Source organism: Ictalurus punctatus, chromosome 19, assembly GCF_001660625.3.
Source record: "Ictalurus punctatus breed USDA103 chromosome 19, Coco_2.0, whole genome shotgun sequence".
In the NCBI taxonomy this organism is placed as follows: Eukaryota; Metazoa; Chordata; class Actinopteri; order Siluriformes; family Ictaluridae; genus Ictalurus; species Ictalurus punctatus.
This window is the reverse complement of record NC_030434.2, coordinates 24,077,258-24,096,437: the sequence shown is the minus strand read 5'-3', so window position 1 is coordinate 24,096,437 and position 19,180 is coordinate 24,077,258. Positions and strand designations below refer to the sequence as shown.

General features: G+C 43.7%; 1 protein-coding gene across 1 annotated transcript in view; it reads left to right on the top strand.

Moving 5' to 3' along the window:
* lrmp (lymphoid-restricted membrane protein) overlaps positions 1-19,180 on the top strand; it is a 40,849-nt gene that overhangs the window by 6,798 nt on the left and 14,871 nt on the right. The window contains exons 11-25 of the mRNA XM_017494373.3: positions 55-114; positions 250-314; positions 1,580-1,676; positions 1,897-2,031; positions 2,958-3,059; positions 5,671-5,822; positions 6,705-6,810; positions 7,546-7,906; positions 9,828-9,877; positions 10,686-10,785; positions 12,512-12,626; positions 13,109-13,175; positions 17,726-17,772; positions 17,921-17,991; positions 18,091-18,191. Of these exons, the coding sequence (XP_017349862.1) occupies positions 55-114; positions 250-314; positions 1,580-1,676; positions 1,897-2,031; positions 2,958-3,059; positions 5,671-5,822; positions 6,705-6,810; positions 7,546-7,906; positions 9,828-9,877; positions 10,686-10,785; positions 12,512-12,626; positions 13,109-13,175; positions 17,726-17,772; positions 17,921-17,991; positions 18,091-18,191 (1,629 nt within the window). The remainder of the gene's footprint in view (positions 1-54; positions 115-249; positions 315-1,579; positions 1,677-1,896; positions 2,032-2,957; positions 3,060-5,670; positions 5,823-6,704; positions 6,811-7,545; positions 7,907-9,827; positions 9,878-10,685; positions 10,786-12,511; positions 12,627-13,108; positions 13,176-17,725; positions 17,773-17,920; positions 17,992-18,090; positions 18,192-19,180) is intronic.

Genomic DNA, 19,180 nt, shown 5'->3' with positions numbered 1-19,180 from the left:
GAGATGTGTGCTATTCCGATATAATTACTTCATCTTGGTCTCTTAAACTTCCAGAAAATGAGGCAGATCGAGGAGCTGAAGGCTGCGGTTATGGAGTACTCCTCAGTGACTGAAGTAACACACACACACACACACACACACACACACACACACACACACACACGCGCGCGAACGCAGTGTGTTCATGAACCTCATTGTCATGTGTTTGGTGTAAGTGAATTGTTTTAAATTTGGATTCATCTTTTCCAGCTGCTGAGAGCAGAGAAGAGCAAGCTGGAGAGTCAGATGCAGCTGCTGCAGCCAGATGTGGCCATGTAAGAGTATATAAACACACACACACACACACACACACACTTTGTTAAAATCTGTCTTTTACAGAGTGTGAATGATACAAGACAATTACAAAAAGCTAACAGTTAGTAGATATGAAATATAACCTTGATAATGGCAATAATAGATGTGGAAAAACATCTGGCCATGCTAGATGTGGCTAGCTAGCAACCATAGCGGCTTGCTAGTAGCACTTTGGTTAACCAGCTAACGTTAGGGGATTGCGAGCTTCACGCGTTTAGTCCTCGTGCTACCCGGGTAACGTGGTGTGTTTTCACACCTGTTAGTCCTTCTGTCGAGTCTGACTCAGAGAGAAATCGAAACTTATGGTTTGTTTGGTTTCCTGTTTGGTTTAGTTTCACACTGCGCTTAAAAAAATAATAATCAAAACCTAAGCCAAAGGAAAAAAAAATTCATGTCGAACGAGGGGAGTGCAGAGCTGAAAACTCTAGTACCCGTGAAGATCTTTCCCTTATTGAGGTAAACAAAGTGTGCAGAAAAACCACTCTATAGTTACATAAATAAACAGTTTATTTTGTCGCGTCTAGCGTTTTTCTCTTTTTGTTTGTCGGCCCAAGTCTCCACGATCCATGATGGCATTTGGCTCTGTTCAGCAGCTCGCATCTACACAAAAGCCCGAAGCAAAAAAAAAAATCCACTGCGACCCAAAAAGACATGACGTGTTCGATTCACTTCCTTCAGTGGAGTCGATTCAGAATCGAATCACCGTCTCACTGAGTCAGTGAGTTCATTTGGAAGTGGAGCTGGACGTCCGCGTCGCTCGGATGCTCTGGGACACCGGTGTGATTCGTTGTGTTCTAACCTGCTTAAAGAACCTCGCCGAGGAGGAGAACACACCGGGGTTCCCGTTGAAGCGCGATAAAGTATGCCAAAGATTTCAAAGTGCCCTTAAATATATAAAGATATTTTTGACTCGTGCATGACTCTTATAAAAATCCGAACGGCGCTCTTTCAAGGCGTTCCGGTGCGCCTTTCCCAGTAATGTATCTGCTTCTGTTTACACATGAGCCATGATGATGATGATGATGATGATGATGATGATCAGGGTTATATAGGTATGAAGGGTCAGATTCCTGGGATTTCGATCACATACTAAACTACTTTGTGTTTAAATGCCATTAAATTCCTGGGAATTTTGGGCTTGCGTGTGTGAAAAGGGCTTACATCAAATGACTTGTTCTTGCATAATATTTCTTCTTATACAGTGTGTGTGTGTGTGTGTGTGTAGTCCTGGTCTGTCCCTGTCTGTGGCGTACAGACTGAATCAGACGAGTTCAGGTTCTCTGGAGACGGAGCTAGCCCTGGCGCAACAGAATCCACCCGAGGTGTGTGTGAGAGAGACGCAGATTATCACCCGTCTGATTTTGAGTGGATCACACACTCGACTCCCACACACACTTCATCTCCATCCACTCCTAAAACACCACAACGGCAGCTATCGAACACACAGGATACAGTATAAAAGCATGCAGGATACTGTTATCACGTATGAAACATCTTAATTCTGTCGTCTTACTATCTTTTTAATACACGCCGTATGTGCAGGGGGCGGAGCATTTTTCCTCCATGTGCTTGGCCTCGCCTCTGGACGAGACTCTGGACCGTGAGGTTCTTCTTCTCCTGCAGGGTCCCACACCTGAGCAGATGTCTCAGGAGTTTAAAATCCTGATAAACAGACTGGTAATGTCAATCCGAGCCGTTTTCACACACCTTTCTCATGTCGAGCTACGGTATTACCCGACAGAACGAACGTAGAAGAGTGGCAAACTTCTGGAAAAGTATCATCGTGGTTGGTTTAGTTATGGGAAAAAAAAAACAATCAGAAACTTCCACAGGTCATCAAATCCATAATGAGAACATGGAAAGAATAAAATGAGGTGTTCATGGTGTACAAATTATTATTATTATTATTATTATTATTATTATTATTATTTTATTTATTTATTTTTTTCCGACGTTTTTCTATTCTATTCCAATTTAATGTGTATTTTCTTATCTGTCGTGTGTGATTGCGCTACTGTAACCAAGGGATTTCCCCAGTTTAGCTTAGCTTATCTTTGCTTAACGGTGGCCACGCGGAACGTGATGCTACCACCGCCATGCTTCACTGTTCCTGCTATACGTACGAAACGTATTTCCTTACAGAAAACTGCACCACGTCGACGATTACACGTTTTACGTTGAGCGTCCACGGTACCTGGGTAGCTTCGAGAACGATATCGTATTAGAATGGGAGAATTAATAGAAAGGTGTCATTTGGGTCATTGTTTAACAAATCGGTGAAGGAAGAATGTTAAGCAATGAGCTTTGTGTAACACACACACACACACACACACACACACACACACATATTCCTCTCTTATCTTATCTCTGTAGGCTTTCACACTTTTTACAGTTATTTGATGGGGAAAAATAAGCGGCTCACTCAACATGCACACGGTTACCATAACAACGCGCTTAACCTAGCTAGTTCTAGCTAGCTAACCTCACCCTAGCTTGCATTCTAGATTAGATTTAATAATGCAGATGATATTGTTGATGATAATGTAGAAAACACTCTGTGTGTGTGTGTGTGTGTGTGTGTGTGTGTGTGTGTGTTGATCCAGAGGCGCGAGTTTGAAGAGGACATGCTGGAGGTCCTCGAAGCATTTCCAGGCTTTATGAAGAGTCAAGAAGTGCAGGACTCCGACCCCGACCCCAAACGCCAGGTGAACAAACTGATCTGTATGAACACTTCGGGTTCTTTATGGCGCTTTTATTATTTCCTACACTTTAAAGGTGCAATATTGGATTTAAAAAAAAAAAAAAAAAAAAAAAAGTAATTATTTATTACTTGTACAGATAACCTAGAAAATGTATCAAACATAATCAAAAAAAAATAATGGTTTAATAAATGACCTCAGGAAAAAAAGTGTATTAAATGGCTGAGAGACCCGTTTGGAAAGCTGACTTCCAGTCCAGGATGCTTGCTTGTGTTTGGATGCGCCTCCTGTCAGTCACAATCTGTGGCCTGTGTAGATCCTGGGGGGGCGGAGCTTGGTGAACATGGGCAGGAATGGCATAGGGTCGGATTTTTAAAAAGATCATTCAAATCACTGTGTCATGTAGTTTTCGGAATATAATCAGTGGGGTTTTTCCTGTAACAGTGTTTTATTCATTTTATACCGTAGCCATTTGTTTACGATTATTTATGTGTTTATTTTTTTTGAAGAACGCCATGCCCTAACTTGTATCCATTTTTAATGACATTTTCAATGCCTTGCATCCGGATACCAACACCATGCTTCACCATAAGTGCCTGTTCTTATATAATCCCTATACGTGGAGCGTCTGTCGTACAAGTCCCTGTGAATGAGCGGTTACTATAGAAACGATACCAAGCACATTAATGGTGGCCTTGTATACCACTAGGATTCATTTAAAAAGGTGCTGAGGAGAAGGATACAAGACTCTTTAAAGATTATATAAGATCACCATTCTCCACTTTTCGACATTACATAATTCTGCCTGCCAAGCTCGTGTGTGAAAGAGAGAGAGAGAGAGAGAGAGAGAGAGAGAGAGAGAGAGAGAGAGAGAGAGAGAGAGAGAGAAAGAGAAAGGGAGAGTTGGAGCAGAACGACATGCACATTTTTTCCTACTAGTTAACAATCCAGGCTGAAGTCGCCCACACAGCTCATGGTCAAATTCCCACGAGTCAGAGGTGCAGTGCAGAGAGCCGGAGTTTATCTAGAACCAGGGTTTCCCATCATCCATGCTTAATTTTTGTGCTGGAATGGATGCCACCATGACTTCCATCTTCAAACGGTCAGGTTTTTAATGTTTTGAGATGTTAAGGTTTGATATCTGCTCTACTGGAGTGCTTATATAATATACATCAGATCATATAATAAAATATAACGTTCTAACCGTAATGAAATACGAAGGTCTTAGCATTGCGGTTAATTAATAACGATTATTTATTGACTCATTTATTTGGGTTTGTTTAGCATCTTTTTTTTTTAGATGTAAAACGCAGCTCAAGCTGCTTTACAATAAATAGTGATGTAAAAAAAATAAACCGGTGACTCATCACTGCAAGTCATCAAAATGTCAAAAGAGATGAACGTATAAATAAAGTGTAAGTATTATAGTGTAAAAATAGTGTGTTAGGGAAAGGTAAATAAGATCCAAGAAGGTATTAGGACATTGATGTAAAGGCGCCGGTGTTGAAAATGTATCGTATAAAACGAGGTTGCATTTCTATCAGTGGTGATGAAGGAAACTGGAGAGAGGTGTAAGACTCGTCGTCTACCGCCGCCGGGCTTCACTGTTCAACATCTCCTCACATAAAACTTCACCGTATCGGAAAATATATTCCATAGTATAATTGATGATGTAAGACTATCATTATGTAAAAGTAATGCACCTGTAAAGTGAAGGCGAATGATAAAAGCTAGTTAAATGCGAAGTGATTTAAAATATATATATATATATATTTATTTATTTATTTATTTATTTATTTATTTATTTATTATCTAAAGCGTGTTAACAGATAAAAGTACAATATTTCTAATAATAATAATAATAATAATAAAAGCGATGTGCCAGTAGAAGTAAGGCCATTTAATAAACCCTAGTAAGCTACTTGTTTATTGTAGTATGTTTTTATTCTTAAAAATAAATCCTTTTATAAAAGCAAAAAAATATATAAAAATGTATTATAAAGTGTGTTTAAAAAAAAAAAGAGAGAGAGAAAAAGAAGTGGGTTTAAAAAAAACGGTGATTTAAAAGGAAAAAAAGTACTTTTTCACGTGTCGTTAAAAGTAAAGAAAATAATAAAAGGTAGTTAAATGTTGGTTACTTTTTTTATCCTTTTAAAAAAAAATTTTTTTTCTTTAATTAATCGTACGAAATATTTTTCCAAATCTATAATATTGGATGTGTGCGTGGGGGGTGGGGGGGAGGAAAAAAAAAAAGAATAAAGGTGCTATAATTCAAATATTATAAAAGTAATGTGCCAGTCCATTCAAGTGAAATCATCTTCAGGAATTTGCTCAGAGTGTGCTCTGTGGCTCATGCAGCAAGGTTTTGTTGAGCACAAACTTCCTAACTCGGCTTCACATCACAAATCACAGCCAGCCTACGCATGCGCGCGCGCACACACACACACACACACTGCTCCTAATCATACAGCACCATCTCCTTCACTTTATTCTGAGTCACTGGAGCTGCAGTAAGCGAACGTTTTCAGCAGGGCGTTTATTTATTTATTTATTTATTATTGAATTTTGTTGGCGTGGAGTTTTTGTTAATGGAAGCCGGGGTCACTCGGGGTCACAGGGCCTGCGGGTTCAGCTGGAGCAGCGGCGTCGCGAGTGGATTCACGGCCTCGAGCGGCTGAAGCAGTACACGGACTCGCTGGAGAAGGAACTGCTGAAGATGGCGAGCAACATGCGCCGGTCACGCACCGAGATCCTGCACCTGTCCGTCAGGTGAGTGATGGGGGAGGGGGGGGGGGGGGTTCCCCTGAACGTTTAGTTAAAAGTTGTCGTGCTGTTGTGTGAAGATTTATCATGAATCCATCACTGATTGTTTTATATGAAAAGTGACCTTGAGATGTTTGACTCGGATAAACATGCTCTATTGGAGACTTGCGTCCCCCTTAACACAACCCCCCCCCCCCGAGACGGTTTTTGGTTCAGTCCGAGTTCACGGGTGATGATCTGATACATGGCATGTTTACAGTTGAAGGAAGGGGCGAGGAGATAACACCACAGGGAGACTGTTACTGCGCTCGCTGTGATGACGTGACGTTCATCTCCACCCTGAAACACATTAAATGTGTTTATACCGAAATATCTGTGGCGTGTTTAGCGATTCTGGTTCTAGTGTGTCGGGGGATCCTTATCGTAATGGTGTTTTATACTGGGCGAGGGAGAGGAAAAAACCCAACCTCAAACATTACTGATAAGGGTCAGGATTTACTTTGAGCTCCTCAGGGCAAAAAAGAGCAAGTGTTCCCAACTCAAAGTCCCAGAATGCAATGCTGCCATACAGCACAGAGACTCAACTCGAGTGCCACGGAATGGCATCAGCTTTGGAAGCTGATCTGTTTGAGCAGAGTGTACAGACGAGGAGGTGAGAGAGATGTGCAGCATCTAAGAAGCACTAAAGCGCCGCTGCATCGCTTTTTACTGGGAGATGAAACCAGGGCTAAATCTTTATTAAATATCAGCAGGGGTCGTACTCAACGGTACTCGTTTATTAGGCAAAGTAGATGATTGTGTGTGAATTCAACACTAAAAGAAGACGTTTTTACACTGTGCGTGTGTGTGTGTGTGTGTGTGTGTGTGTGTGTCGGTCGGTCTTTATAGGCTGCAGGAACAGGAACATCACAAACTGCTATTACGTGAGGAGCTGGATCAGCTGAAGGCTCAGCAGGACCTCAGAGACGCCAGCTGTCAAACGGACCCGCCTCAGGTACGCTACTCGACCTGAACTACCGGAACCTTCTAACTGTTCTGCTGTTCTAGGAAAACAACAATCCATAATTACCACCCCGAAGTCGACTATTTTTCCGTAACCGCACGTTCCGAACTGTTATATTCCTCTTATACTACTAAACTTGCCGACAAATTCCGTTTTTATTATTATTTTTTTAATTAATGAACGATTTTTAATAAATCATTTAACATTGAGGAACATCCTTGAAGTAAGTTTGCACTTTCCGTTGTAGCAGCTATAAACAGTCCTCCTGTTGGCAGCTTTATTTATTTATTTATTTATTTGTTTGTTTGTTTGTTTGTTTGTTTGTTTGTTTGTTTGTTTGTTTGTTTATTTATTTTCCCCCTCGAAGTTAATAATAAAAAAAGAAATTAAAAAAAGGCCAGCTGGTCATGTTGTAGAAAGACCGTGCTGCGTAAACTCGTCTGTCCTGAAGATGGCGCGAAACTTGGTTACAGCTTTACGTCTGACACTGGAGACTCCTTCCTTAAATGTTAGATAAAAGTCTCCAGAATCGACGATGACGTGCCTTTTTTTTAATCGGATAACGTGGAGGATGCGTTGCCGAACAAGTGCATATGGACGAGCCGTTGCTATAGAAACGATAACATGGATACATTCGAACACTTTGTTGTCCACGATGCTGTTTGGAGATTGAGTTTGTTGCAGTGTAATGCGTGTGTGTGTGTGTGTGTGTGTGTGTGTGTTTAGGTTGTGTACGAGGAGGAAAACTCATCCCCGGAGTGGGACAGGGTGTATCCGCTACTCGACTCTCCTTCTGAAGAGGACACCGCGGAGTTCGAGACGCACACACAGGAAGACGATGAGAAGCAACCTCTTCCTCCTGATGATGATGATGATGGTGGTGGTGGTGAGGAGGACGAGGAGTTACAGGAAGGCCTGAGCAAGCTCGAGGGCTTACACGAGACAAGTTGTGAGGAAGACGTTAAACAGGAATCGAATACACGGAGAGAAACGACGCGTGATTCTGGAGATGAGGCCGAGAAGCTCCGAGGTACCGCCACGTCCCAGGAGATTCAGCGAGAGAGCATCACGGACACCGGACCACGCGGTGAGAACAGCATCTCGGGTCTATCTGCCAAGTTCTGGGTCAGAACGTGTCGATTAATTTTCTCTAAGAGTAGCACCGCTGCAAATCGCCTATCGTCGAACACGTTAGCGTTTCTATAGTAACGCCGAGTCTGAGACCTGCACGGCGCACGCCCCGCTGTGTAAACGTTTATCTGGTGGAAGTTTTCCGTAAGGAGATGTTTATCGAACGTTTCCTGTTCGCTTCAGTTTCCACCATCTTCACACAGAGGAGTTTATCCTGGTCTCGCTGTAACTTATTTATTTATTTATGTATTTATTTTGATCTGATTATCTTTGAAAGAGAGGCTAGCGAGGGACTGACTGTTTATAGCTGCTATAAAGTAAGTGAGAACAGGAATTAACTTGTTTCTCCAGATGTTTCACAGCATTAAATGGATGAAAGCATTAAATTTAAACCAAAAAAAAAAAAGCGAATTGCTGTGGTGTAAGAGGAATAAAACATAAGAGTTAAACTTTAGGATTCTGATTTAAAGTATTGGCACCGTTGGCTTAATTCGTGCCTCACATTGCCGTCACTATTGTGACTTTTTCCTCGAGATATATATATATATATATATATATATATATATATATATACGTATATTTATATATATATATATATATATATATTTATATATATATATATATATATATATATATATATGTGTATATGTATATATATATATATATATATGTATATATATATGTATATATATATATATATATATATATATATATGTATATATGTATATATATGTATATATATGTATATGTATGTATATATATATATATATATATATATATATGTATATATGTATATATGTGTATATATATATATATATATATATATATATATATATATATATATGTATATATGTATATATGTATGTATATATATATATATGTATATATATATGTATATATGTATGTGTATATATATATATATATATATATATATATATATATATATGTATATATATGTATATATGTATATATGTGTATATATATATGTATATATGTATATATATATGTATATATGTATATATATATATATATATATATATATATATATATATATATGTATATATGTGTGTGTGTGTGTGTGTGTGTGTATATGTATGTGTGTATATGTATGTATTTTTTTTCAGTGAATTGTTTACACTTATGTAGTCTACTGCACAATTTCACTTGCAGCTGTTCATTACAGTAAGCTGCTGTACCATTGTATGTCCAAACCCTCTTCTTTTATTCCTAGTTTTATTGCCTTTTTTTTATTTTTATTTTTTCAATACTAGTAGGAGTCAAAGTAACTTGAAACGTGCAATTTAACGTAAATCGGCTGTTTATTTGCGTTTCTTGCTGGAAAAACCATTTGGATAGATTTCCGTGTCCGTTACTAGTCACCTCACACCCTCTGCGCAACTCCTCCTTCTTTCAAGGGTACTTGAAAGGGTGTGTGTAGTTCTGAATTTGGGTTCATATCCAATACTGTGCTGTACTGTTCGGTCGTCGAGCGTTTTATTTGTTGAGCCTCTGTAAATGAAGCTCTGCTTAGTCTCTAAACTCCCTAATCCTTTTATATCCCAAGAGTCACAGGGCAGGCGGCTTAATCTGAAGAGTCTGGGATGCTTTTTGGCTCCAGATTTTGTCCTTCTATGGTGCTTCTGCCTCGGCCTATTCGTCTTCTTGGGCCACACCTAGGTTCAGGTCTCATCCATCACAGTACGAAGCGACCATCAGACAGGCATTCTGCATTCATAACCGGTTGTAATGTCTCAATGATGGCACTGGGGTTGGTGGTGAGAGTGTGTGTGTGTGTGTGTGTGTGTGTGTGTGTGTGTGTGTGTGTGTGTGTGTGCGCGCACAGATAATTATTTAACGTCGATATTGTTACATTTCAGAAACTCTTCTTGATGAGGATCGACTCGAGGATCACTGCGAACCGCAACAGGTACACTTTTTTTTTTTTTTGGTAAAAGTTTTGTATTAAAAAAGCGGTCACCTGTCCGTCACTCCCATATTGTGGTTCCTGCTCAAACTGTTGTCAAAAATTTTGCACGCCCACAACTATATAGAACGTCTCTGTAGGCTGTCCAAACATTCTTCCAGCATGACGATGCACCTGTGCTCAAAGCGAGCTCCATGAAGGTCGGACTGGAAGAATTCGAGCGTCCGGCGTCTTGTAGCTGAATGAGCACGAATCCCCCGCACAGCCACGCCCCAAAATCTAAAGCCTTCCCAGAAGAGCAGAGCTCATTATAGCAGCCAAAGGGGAATAAATCTGGGACGCGACGTTCAATAAGGACACACAGGTGTGGTGATCAGGTGTCCACAAACTTTTGACCACACCGTGTATATGCACTAGGGTTGTGTCACACAGTGTCACGTGGTATCATGAGATTTTTTTTTTCGACAAGTAAACGAAGCACTGTCCCCGATACTAGTATTAATCTCGATGCATTTCTGGTATCTGATAAATAACAGCGGGCCTACAATGGAACCTTGTCGGGGAACAACTCTAGCGTCGACCTTCTTCGAGAAGAACCTACCATAAAGTACATATACGATGTGTTCCTTAAATAGTGCCTAACCCAGGAAGTCTCTCTGTACTTGAATCTGGCGTATTTAAAAAAAAAAAAAAAAATAGAATGTCTATAGGGACCTGTGATGTAGTCACAGGCATGACACGCAGCATAAACTATTGACAAACCAACGCAAAAATAAACCATGTCTCACTTTATTCTCTCTGACCCCTGCAGGAGGAAGCCAGATTCCCAGCCTGCACCGGGCCTGATGACACCCACGAGCAGGCTGTGTGCTGCAGTGCTTCTCTTTCACACTCCCACCCTCAGTGTGCTGGTGAGAGCTCTCTCTAGAATTCATTAATATCAGTTAGTCACTGCTGTGGCATTTAAGAGCAAGCATTCAGCAGTGCATTGTGTATTCATTTTGTGAAACTGTTTGAAGATGGTGGGACGGGACGTGGGGACGTCCATCTTAAATCCTGCATCTGGTGGATTTTAATATAAATACAAGGTTATGGATGTGTACTTTTTTTATTGCTACAATGTCCGAGTTGGTCGAAGGCAATCCGTGTTAAAATGGCGTGACCCCCTCATGCAGTAATAACTGCAGCAGGTTTGCACAACTGCTGTCGATCGGTCCTGCACATCGTCTCGGAAGAGTTTCATCCCGTTCCTCAGTACAGAACAGCTTCAACTCTGGGATGTCGGTGTGTTTCCTCACATGAACTGCTCGCTTCAGGTCCTTCCACAACATCTCTACTGGATTAACGTCAGGACTTTGACTCGGCCGTTCCAAAACATTAACGTTATTGTTCTTTAAGCGTTCTTTAGTAGAACGACTCGTGTGTTTAGGGTCGTTATCTTGCTGCGTGACCCGCTTTCTCTTCAGATTCAGATCACGGACTGATATCCTGACATTTTCCTTTAGAATTCTGATATAGATATAATTCGGAATTCATCGTTCCATCGATGATGGCGAGTCGTCCCGGCCCAGATGCAGCAAAACAGCCCCAAACCATGACACTACCACCACCATGTTTCACAGAGGGGAGAAGGTTCTTCTGCTGGAAAGCAGTGTTTTCCTTTCTCCAAATATAACACTTCTCATTTAAAACAAAAAAAAAAGTTTTACTTTGGTCTTATCTGTCTACAAAACATTTTTCAAGTAGCCTCCTGGCTCGTCCATGTGATCTTTAGCAAACTGCATAAAGAGAAGCAAATTAGTAAATGAATCACATGTAAATGAATCATATGTAAATGAATCACATGAAAATGTATCACTTGAATATGAATCTCAGGAATATGAATCACATGTGAAAAGAATCATACCGAAATGAATCACAAGCAGACTGCAGATGAGGAGGAATGTTCTTTTTGGAGAGCAGTGACTTTCTCCTTGCAGCCCTGCGATGCACACCATTGTTGTTGAGTGTTCTCCTGATGGTGGACTCATGAACATTAACATTAGCCAATGTGAGAGAGTTCCTTTAGTGGATTAGAAGTTCCCCTGAGTTCCTTTGTGACCTCGTGGACTATTACACGTCTTGCTCTTGGAGTGATCTTTCTTGGTCTCCACTCCTGAGGAGGGGAACAATGGTCTTAAATTTCCTCCATATCTACACAGTCAGTCTGACTGTAGATCGGTGGAGTCCAAACTCTTTAGAGATGGTATTGTGACCTTTTCCAGCATGATGAACATCAACGACTCTTTTTCCGAGGTCCTCAGAAAGCTCCTTTGTTCACGCCGTGATACACTTCCACGAACACGTGTTGTGAAGATCAGACTCTGACCGATCCCTGTTCTTTAAATCAAACCGGGCGCTCGCTCACTCGCACCTGATCATCATGTCTAGTTTTAGTACTTGTGTGGAAATCTGATGACGTTTAGGTCATATTTACGCAGATATTTATCTCGCTCGCTCGCTCGCTCGTGGCGATGTACGTGCTTCCTTCTTGGAAATACATGTAGGAAAAAAAGCTTGTGTGGTGTATAGTGTTGGGGAGCTACTTGAATGTCCACGTGTTAAACTAACATGAATACAAACTGTTTTAACCACCAGATGAAGTGACTCTGAGCCTATCTGAGCTCTCTCCCCTCCACCACGCCTCCCCGGGCCACGTATTTCCCCCAGCTCACGGGTCTGCGGCGGGGCAAACTTTCTCTTTAACCGAAAGGTGAGCCCTTTTTTATTTTTCTGTCACGTTTTACACTCTCTTTCTGAATCGTGCGAGTGACACGAGCCTCATTAAAAACACACTCCACTCCTCCTGCGTTAAATCCGGTCAGTGTTTCAGTCTGGATGCCGGTAGAGCGGCTCGTTCCACGCCCTGAGCGCTCATTTGCTAGTCAAAATAATTTCCCTCCCCTTTCCTGCCTGTGTTTGCGAACTTCATTTGGCCTCGTTAAGTGGTTACTCGCTGCTGGCTGAAACCTCGCTTTGCATGGCCACCACACACCTGTGTGTCAGGCGGTTAAAACACACACACACACACACACACACACACACACACACACACACACACACACACAGTCTGTAAAGCCCAGCTGCATCCTGTCTGATTCTAAGAGCTTGGACAGGAATACTTCATTCATTACAAATGACTCTTCTCCTTCTTTAATTTCTTTTTCATTCTTTTTTTTTTTTGTCCTGGTTCAGCTTACCTGAGGAAGAACCAGGACCTGAAGGAGAGCAGGACGTCCCGGACAGCATGAGCATTGCGCAGGTCAGTTGGAGGAAGTCTTGTAACTACTTTTTTTTCTTCTTGTTTGTTTTTTTTTAAATCAACCTACTCTCTCTACTTCCTCATTTATTTTTTTTTCCCCTCCCTTCGTTCTTGCAGCTTTAAACTTCCTGTCATTAACCATGTGATTCGCTTCAGTGGTACTAAGAGAGCCCCACTGATATCTCTTACAGTTCTACAGAGAGCACCGGTCTCTACACCGCTGCAGATTTTAGCCTAGCTGATCTTATTCAGGTGCAGTAAGCTCACTTCTCTGGGTCTGTAATGTAATATAATGTTCTATGTTTATATAAGTGCATACATGTGGATTGAAGAATGAAGGGTGCACATACTTCTGCTTTTCCCTTTCTATATGTATCGGCTATGTTATTGATTTGGTTTTTGCCCAGCAGGGGTACGTGATCGTACGGCCGTTTTGGTGGTTTATTTATTCTTCCCATTCTGTGACGTGTTGAATAAATCCTTAAATTAACTGGAACGTGTTTTGACCTCTGGGGTCATGAGCGGTCGACTTATTAAAATGATACTGGTATTCTTTTGCGTTATCTTTTTGCACTACTGTTATACGGACGCTTCCAGACTAGACGAGTGTGTTAGTCGGCGCTACGCTGTGCCTCACTGTGCCCGTGTTCTGTTTCAGCAGTTCGTGTACTGTCCCGTGGGAGTCACAGTGCACTTTGTGTAGGAACGTGTAGATCTTGTGTAGTTCGGTGTCATGTGGTTAGTTTGTGTTTTATGTAGCACCGGGGTCCTGGAGGAACGTTGTTTCGTACTGTACCGGCTCTACAGGGCTCTGTATGGCTCTACATGGCTGAAATGACACAAGCCACTTGACTTGAGCTGTCTGTAACGCAGTATAAAAAAACACGTGTTTTTGTTTTGTTTTTATTAAAGTGTTTATCTTAGCATTGTAATAAATTATAGCAATAATAAAAATAAGTAAATAGCATTTTGGTTGTGTTCTTTGTCTGATTCTCTCTGTCTGTCTGGTCCTGTCTGTCTGTCTCTGTGCCTGTCTGCCTGGTTCTGTCTGTATCCTCTCTCTCTCTCTCTCTCTCTCTCTCTCTCGCTCTCTCTCTCTCTCTCTCTCTGGTTCTGTCTCTCTCCCCCTCTCCCTGTTTGGTCCTCTCAGTCTGCCTGGTTCTGTCTGTCTCTCTCTCTGTCTGGCTCTGTGTGTGTATGTCTGTCTGTCTGTCTCACTCTCTTTCTCTCCCTGTCTCTGTCGTCCCCCCCCCGTTCTGTCTCTCTCTCTCTCTCTCGCGCTCTCTCTGTCTGTCTCATTCTCTCTCCTCTCTCTCTCTCTCTCTCTCTCTCTCTCTCTCTCTCTCTCTCTCTCTCTCTCTCTCTCTGTGTGTGTCTCTCTCTCTCTCTCTCTCTCTCTCTCTCTCTCTCTCTCTCTCCCTCCCTCCCTCTCTCTCTGGTTCTGTCTGTCTGGCTCTCTTTCTCTCCCTGTCTCCCTCTCTGTTTCTCTCTCTCTCTCGCACTCTCTCTGTCTGTCTCATTCTCTCTCCTCTCTCTCTCTGTGTCTGTCTCTCTTTCTCTCCCTGTCTCCCTCTCTGTCTCTCTTTCTCTCCCTGTCTCTGCCCCCGCCCCCCGGTTCTGTCTCTCTCTCTCTCTCTCTCTCTCTCTCTCTCTCTCTCTCTCTCTCTCTGGTTCTGTCTGTCTGTCTCTCTTTCTCTCCCTCTCTCTCTCTCTCTCTCTCTCTCTCTCTCTCTCTCTCTCTCTCTCTCTCTCTCTCTCTCTCTCTCTCTCCCTATCTCTCTCTGGTTCTGTCTGTCTCTCTTTCTCTCCCTGTCTCCCTCTCTGTCTCTCTTTCTCTCCCTGTCTCTGCCCCCCCCCCCCCCCCCCGGTTCTGTCTCTCTCTCTCTCTCTCTCTCTCTCTCTCTCTCTCTCTCTCTCTCTCTCTCTCTCCCCATCTCTCTGGTTCTTCCTGCCTGTCTCTCCCCCCCTTCTGTGTCTGTCTCTCTCTCTCTCTCTCTCTCTCTCTCTCTCTCTCTCTCTCTCTCTCTCTCTCTCTCTCTCTCTCTCTGGTTCTGTCTGTCGCTCTGTCTGTCTGGTTCTTTTTGTCCGTCTGGGTGTGTGTCTGTCCATCAGCCTGTCTGTCTGCTAGTGTTTATTTTTATTCCTGAGCGAGGGCCAGACTCCAGAACAGGTTGGTGAGTTTCCTGCTCTAACACTCCTAATGAAACAGGAAATGAACTGCTGAACCCTTCAGGTGTGTTTGGAGCAGGAAAAGCACCGAGCTCCACTGTTTCTGATTCCCCAGGAGCACAATCGGACACTTCTGATGCACCGTGCCTCCGGTTTAGTGTCCGTGTTGCAGTCAGAGCTTACCTTAAAGGAGTTGTTTGGGCAAATTGTGACACATTGTGACAGTTTTTGAGCAACAAGACAAAGGCATGAAGACACCGCAGCTTATCCTGGCAGCAGAAAGATGTTTCTTGGTCTGCGTTCAGCGGCTCGGGTTCTCCTGCACTTTCTGCTCTGGAATGGCAGCACAGAGCTGGACCTGCTCTCCTCTGTATGGTCATGTTCTGACTCACGGCTTTCTCGAGTTTTATGTAAATGAAGAACTGAAGAAATTTCCACTATGATTTTCCTGGAGTGAGCTGCTCCACTGGGGCAGGAGCCTGTCGTTATTTTCTTTGTTTCCATGTGATGTTCTTTCAGAATAAAAAAGAGCGAGTGGGCGTTTATACAGAAGCTAATTGTTTATGCAGTGCATGAGGATTGTATTTCCTCCACACGGTGGTTTTCTGGAAACAAGAATATGTCTGTAGTCTCAGCCGTTTTTCTGTTTAAATGCACATCCCAATCGTACACTAAGATTTTCTCTCGGGTCTGGATTATAACGATGGTGTGGAGGTCCAACAGATCGCTCAAATTTACGCTCTGGTTTACTTACAAGCACATCTGTCCATAGCTTTCTGTCTAGCTCTCCGTCTCTCTACCGGTCTGTCTATCTGTGCACGTTCCTTTCCTTAGCCGTCGCTCTCTTTTCGTTAACTGTCTCTCTCCGTTTCTTGGGCGTCTCTCTCCTTTCCTCTACTGCGTCTCTCCTTTCTTCACCCGTCTCTTACCTTCTGTTGTCTCTCTCCTTTCTGTTCCTTTCCTTTTCTTAGCTGGCTGTCTCTCTCCTTTCCTTTTCTTTTTCAGAGCTGGCTGTCTCTCTCCTTTCCTTTCCTTAGCTGGCTGTCTCTCTCCTTTCCTTTACTTTTCCTTAGCTGGCTGTCTCTCTCCTTTCCTTTCCTTAGCTGGCTGTCTCTCTCCTTTCCTTTACTTTTCCTTAGCTGGCTGTCTCTCTCCTTTCCTTTTCTTTTCCTTAGCTGGTTGTCTCTCTCCTTTTCTTAGCTGGCTGTCTCTCTCCTTTCCTTTCCTTTTCTTAGCTGGCTGTCTCTCTCCTTTCCTTTTCTTTTCCTTAGCTGGTTGTCTCTCTCCTTTTCTTAGCTGGCTGTCTCTCTCCTTTCCTTTTCTTTTTCAGAGCTGGCTGTCTCTCTCCTTTCCTTTCCTTAGCTGGCTGTCTCTCTCCTTTCCTTTTCTTTTCCTTAGCTGGCTGTCTCTCTCCTTTCCTTTCCTTAGCTGGTTGTCTCTCTCCTTTCCTTAGCTGGCTGTCTCTCTCCTTTCCTTAGCTGGCTGTCTCTCTCCTTTCCTTTTCTTTTCCTTAGCTGGTTGTCTCTCTCCTTTTCTTAGCTGGCTGTCTCTCTCCTTTCCTTTCCTTTTCTTAGCTGGCTGTCTCTCTCCTTTCCTTTCCTTTTCTTAGCTGGCTGTCTCTCTCCTTTCCTTTCCTTTTCTTAGCTGGCTGTCTCTCTCCTTTCCTTTTCTTTTCCTTAGCTGGTTGTCTCTCTCCTTTCCTTTTCTTTTCCTTAGCTGGTTGTCTCTCTCCTTTTCTTAGCTGGCTGTCTCTCTCCTTTCCTTTCCTTTTCTTAGCTGGCTGTCTCTCTCCTTTCCTTTTCTTTTCCTTAGCTGGTTGTCTCTCTCCTTTCCTTTCCTTTTCCTTAGCTGGCTGTCTCTCTCCTTTCCTTTTCTTTCCTTAGCTGGTTGTCTCTCTCCTTTCCTTAGCTGGCTGTCTCTCTCCTTTCCTTTTCTTTTTCTTAGCTGGCTGTCTCTCTCCTTTCCTTTTCTTTTTCTGAGCTGGCTGTCTCTCTCCTTTTCTTTTCCTTAGCTGGCTGTCTCTCTCCTTTCCTCTCCTGTATCTCTGGTTTTCTTGGCTGTCTCTCCTCTCCTCCCTATCTATCGGTCTATTTATCTGTCTATTTTCTGACTCATTCTCCGCTACCTCCCTCCTACCTTTCTCTCGCTCTCTTTCTCGCCCTCTCTTTCTCAGTACAGTAGCTCTTATTAACATTATGTAAGAAATGTTTGCTTTGAGGCTTCTCCCTATCTGGGAGGATTGTAGTGCATCAGCACATCATCAGCTCTCGTGCGACTGGGACGCAAATGAAGCCATGAGACGGACGTGTGTGTGTGGGGGGGGGGACGGCCAGTCGGCTGTGCCAGCAGGTCATTGATGCGGTGTTGCTTCTCTCTTACAGAAACTGACACAGGAGCAGATTTCTGACGTGCCTACTGTACTGGAGAGGTAAGACTCCGGTATTATCTCCGATTTCTCTGGAGTTTTAATAAAGTACTCGCTAAGTGCAGGTTTGCGCTCCAGGCATTCGCATCATTCCCTGAACTGATAAGTGTGTGTGTGGGTTTTTTTGTTTTGTTTTCGTCCACACACTCAGGAGTGGTCTGTTGCCCGTAGCCGAGGAAGAGGAACCGATGTCTGAGGCGAGTCAGCAGGGGGTCGTGTCAGGTAGGAGGAAATTACACACTTAATGGATTCTTGACAAAATGTTACACTTCTTCATAATCTTTGTCTTTCTTTTTGTTTCATTCCATTTGTGTTCTTCAGTTAATTCCAGGGCGGGGAGCGGAGCGACAGGGCCGAGTGCGGCGAAGGATAACGGGACGACAGTGCCTATGACCATTAGGAACAGAATTAAAAAAGACCTGGTGAGTGTCAGTAATGTGGGATTCAGGAAAGTGGAAATGTAGATGTTTAGTATAGTGCTGATGTAGCCGCCTGTGTCTTTCTGTAGTTGGAGGGGGGCGTGTCTCTCTCTGTAGTTGGGGGGGGGCGTGTCTCTCTCTGTAGTTGGAGGGGGGCGTGTCTCTCTCTGTAGTTTGGGGGGGGGGTGTCTCTCTCTGTAGTTTGGGGGGGGGGTGTCTCTCTCTGTAGTTTGGGGGGGGGTGTCTCTCTCTGTAGTTTGGGGGGGGGCGTGTCTCTCTCTGTAGTTGGGGGGAGGCGTGTCTCTCTCTGTAGTTGGGGGGGGGCGTGTCTCTCTCTGTAGTTGGGGGGGGCGTGTCTCTCTCTGTAGTTGGGGGGGTGTGTCTCTCTCTGTAGTTGGGGGGAGGCGTGTCTCTCTCTGTAGTTGGGGGGGGGCGTGTCTCTCTCTGTAGTTGGGGGGGGGGCGTGTCTCTCTCTGTAGTTGGGGGGGGGGCGTGTCTCTCTCTGTAGTTGGGGGGGGGGGCGTGTCTCTCTCTGTAGTTGGGGGGGGGCGTGTCTCTCTCTGTAGTTGGGGGGGGCGTGTCTCTCTCTGTAGTTGGGGGGGGCGTGTCTCTCTCTGTAGTTGGGGGGGGCGTGTCTCTCTCTGTAGTTGGGGGGGGGCGTGTCTCTCTCTGTAGTTGGGGGGGGGCGTGTCTCTCTCTGTAGTTGGAGGGGGCGTGTCTCTCTCTGTAGTTGGAGGGGGGCGTGTCTCTCTCTGTAGTTGGGGGGGGCGTGTCTCTCTCTGTAGTTGGGGGGGCGTGTCTCTCTCTGTAGTTGGGGGGGGGCGTGTCTCTCTCTGTAGTTGGGGGGGGGCGGTGTCTCTCTCTGTAGTTGGGGGGGCGGTGTCTCTCTCTGTAGTTGGAGGGGGGTGTGTCTCTCTCTGGAGGGGGGGGGGGTGTGTCTGTCTCTGGAGCGGGGGGGGGGGTGTGTCTCTCTGGAGCGGGAGGGGCGTGTG